General features: G+C 28.3%; 1 protein-coding gene across 1 annotated transcript; it reads right to left on the bottom strand.

Annotated features, from left to right (window-relative positions):
- Positions 1-11: 11 nt before the first annotated feature.
- Positions 12-1,076, bottom strand: LOC105559125. The gene is made up of 2 exons (XM_012007241.1): positions 981-1,076; positions 12-865 (listed from the first exon to the last, which is right to left on the bottom strand). The coding sequence occupies exons 1-2, from the start codon at positions 1,054-1,056 to the stop codon at positions 483-485; spliced, it is 459 nt and encodes a 152-aa protein (XP_011862631.1). The 5' UTR covers positions 1,057-1,076; the 3' UTR covers positions 12-482.
- Between the last annotated feature and the right edge of the window lie 6 nt (positions 1,077-1,082).

Genomic DNA, 1,082 nt, shown 5'->3' with positions numbered 1-1,082 from the left:
CTTCAATAAATATATTAAAAAAGCACATAGATGGATACGTTAGAGATTGTTTTTCTTTAACATATTCTGCATTAATTAATTGTACATATTTTTTATGTGATGTGTCGGTACTTAAAAGACTTTCTTTACATGTTATATTATACAATTTTTAAATGTTTTTATTGACAAAACCTTTTTTACAACCCAGCCAGCAACGTATGATCTATTGCTTTCTTGTAATGGATATGTTTTAGGTGTATTTTCTATATTTTTAATTTGAGATTCTGTTAAAAAATCTTCTTCCGTTTGTGCTGTAATATTAGTTACACAAGTACCATTTTTTACAAACTGTTTTAAAGTAAATAATAAATCGCCATCATTTATGTTTTCGCAATTGGATCCTATAGATCGTTTTGCAGTAAAATTATTAATTAATAATGTTTTATATGACCCGCAAAATTGACTGCACGACGGATTTATATTTCTGCGTCCATGACTGCGAATTAAACAAAAAAATTTTCTAAAGGATCCTGATTAACATTTCTCGTTTTTAAAAATTTCATTCCTTTACTTTCAACAATTTTCCATATTTTTTTAAAACCACGCAAAGTAAATACCCAATTTTTTAATGATGGTATACATTTAACTGGTCGTTTAGTTTTCGGATCAACATATCGCATGTTAGATAATCGTTTAATGGCATATGGCCAAAATTCATGATGCTTACTATTTTTCGTAACTGCTACGCGTAGAGGAGTTCGTGGATGAAAGGTATGTGCATTAACGGAATCAAAAATTTTGTTAAAAAAATCCAATACCATTGCTGTATCGTATCCTGTCTTACTTGGTATTTGTAACGGACCAATCTGTGATTCAATAAATCCTCCTTAAAAAATGAATAAATTACATGCAATTAGATACAGTTTATATTTGTTATTGTTAAAATTATTTATTATACGCAAATTAGTAAATTTAAAGAAAGTGATAATGAGATAGATTACCTTTGATTTTACTATTATATTCTAGAAATGCTGATAATCTCGCACTTAAAACTTGAGCAGCACATTTCACTTTCATTTTGCTTCCTCATAGAGGAAGCTTTG

This window comes from Vollenhovia emeryi, unplaced genomic scaffold (assembly GCF_000949405.1).
Source record: "Vollenhovia emeryi isolate VEMERY1.0 unplaced genomic scaffold, V.emery_V1.0 DF951556.1, whole genome shotgun sequence".
NCBI classification, from domain to species: domain Eukaryota; kingdom Metazoa; phylum Arthropoda; class Insecta; order Hymenoptera; family Formicidae; genus Vollenhovia; species Vollenhovia emeryi.
The sequence above is the reverse complement of the archived record's forward strand: the minus strand, read 5'-3'. Positions and strand labels throughout refer to the sequence as shown.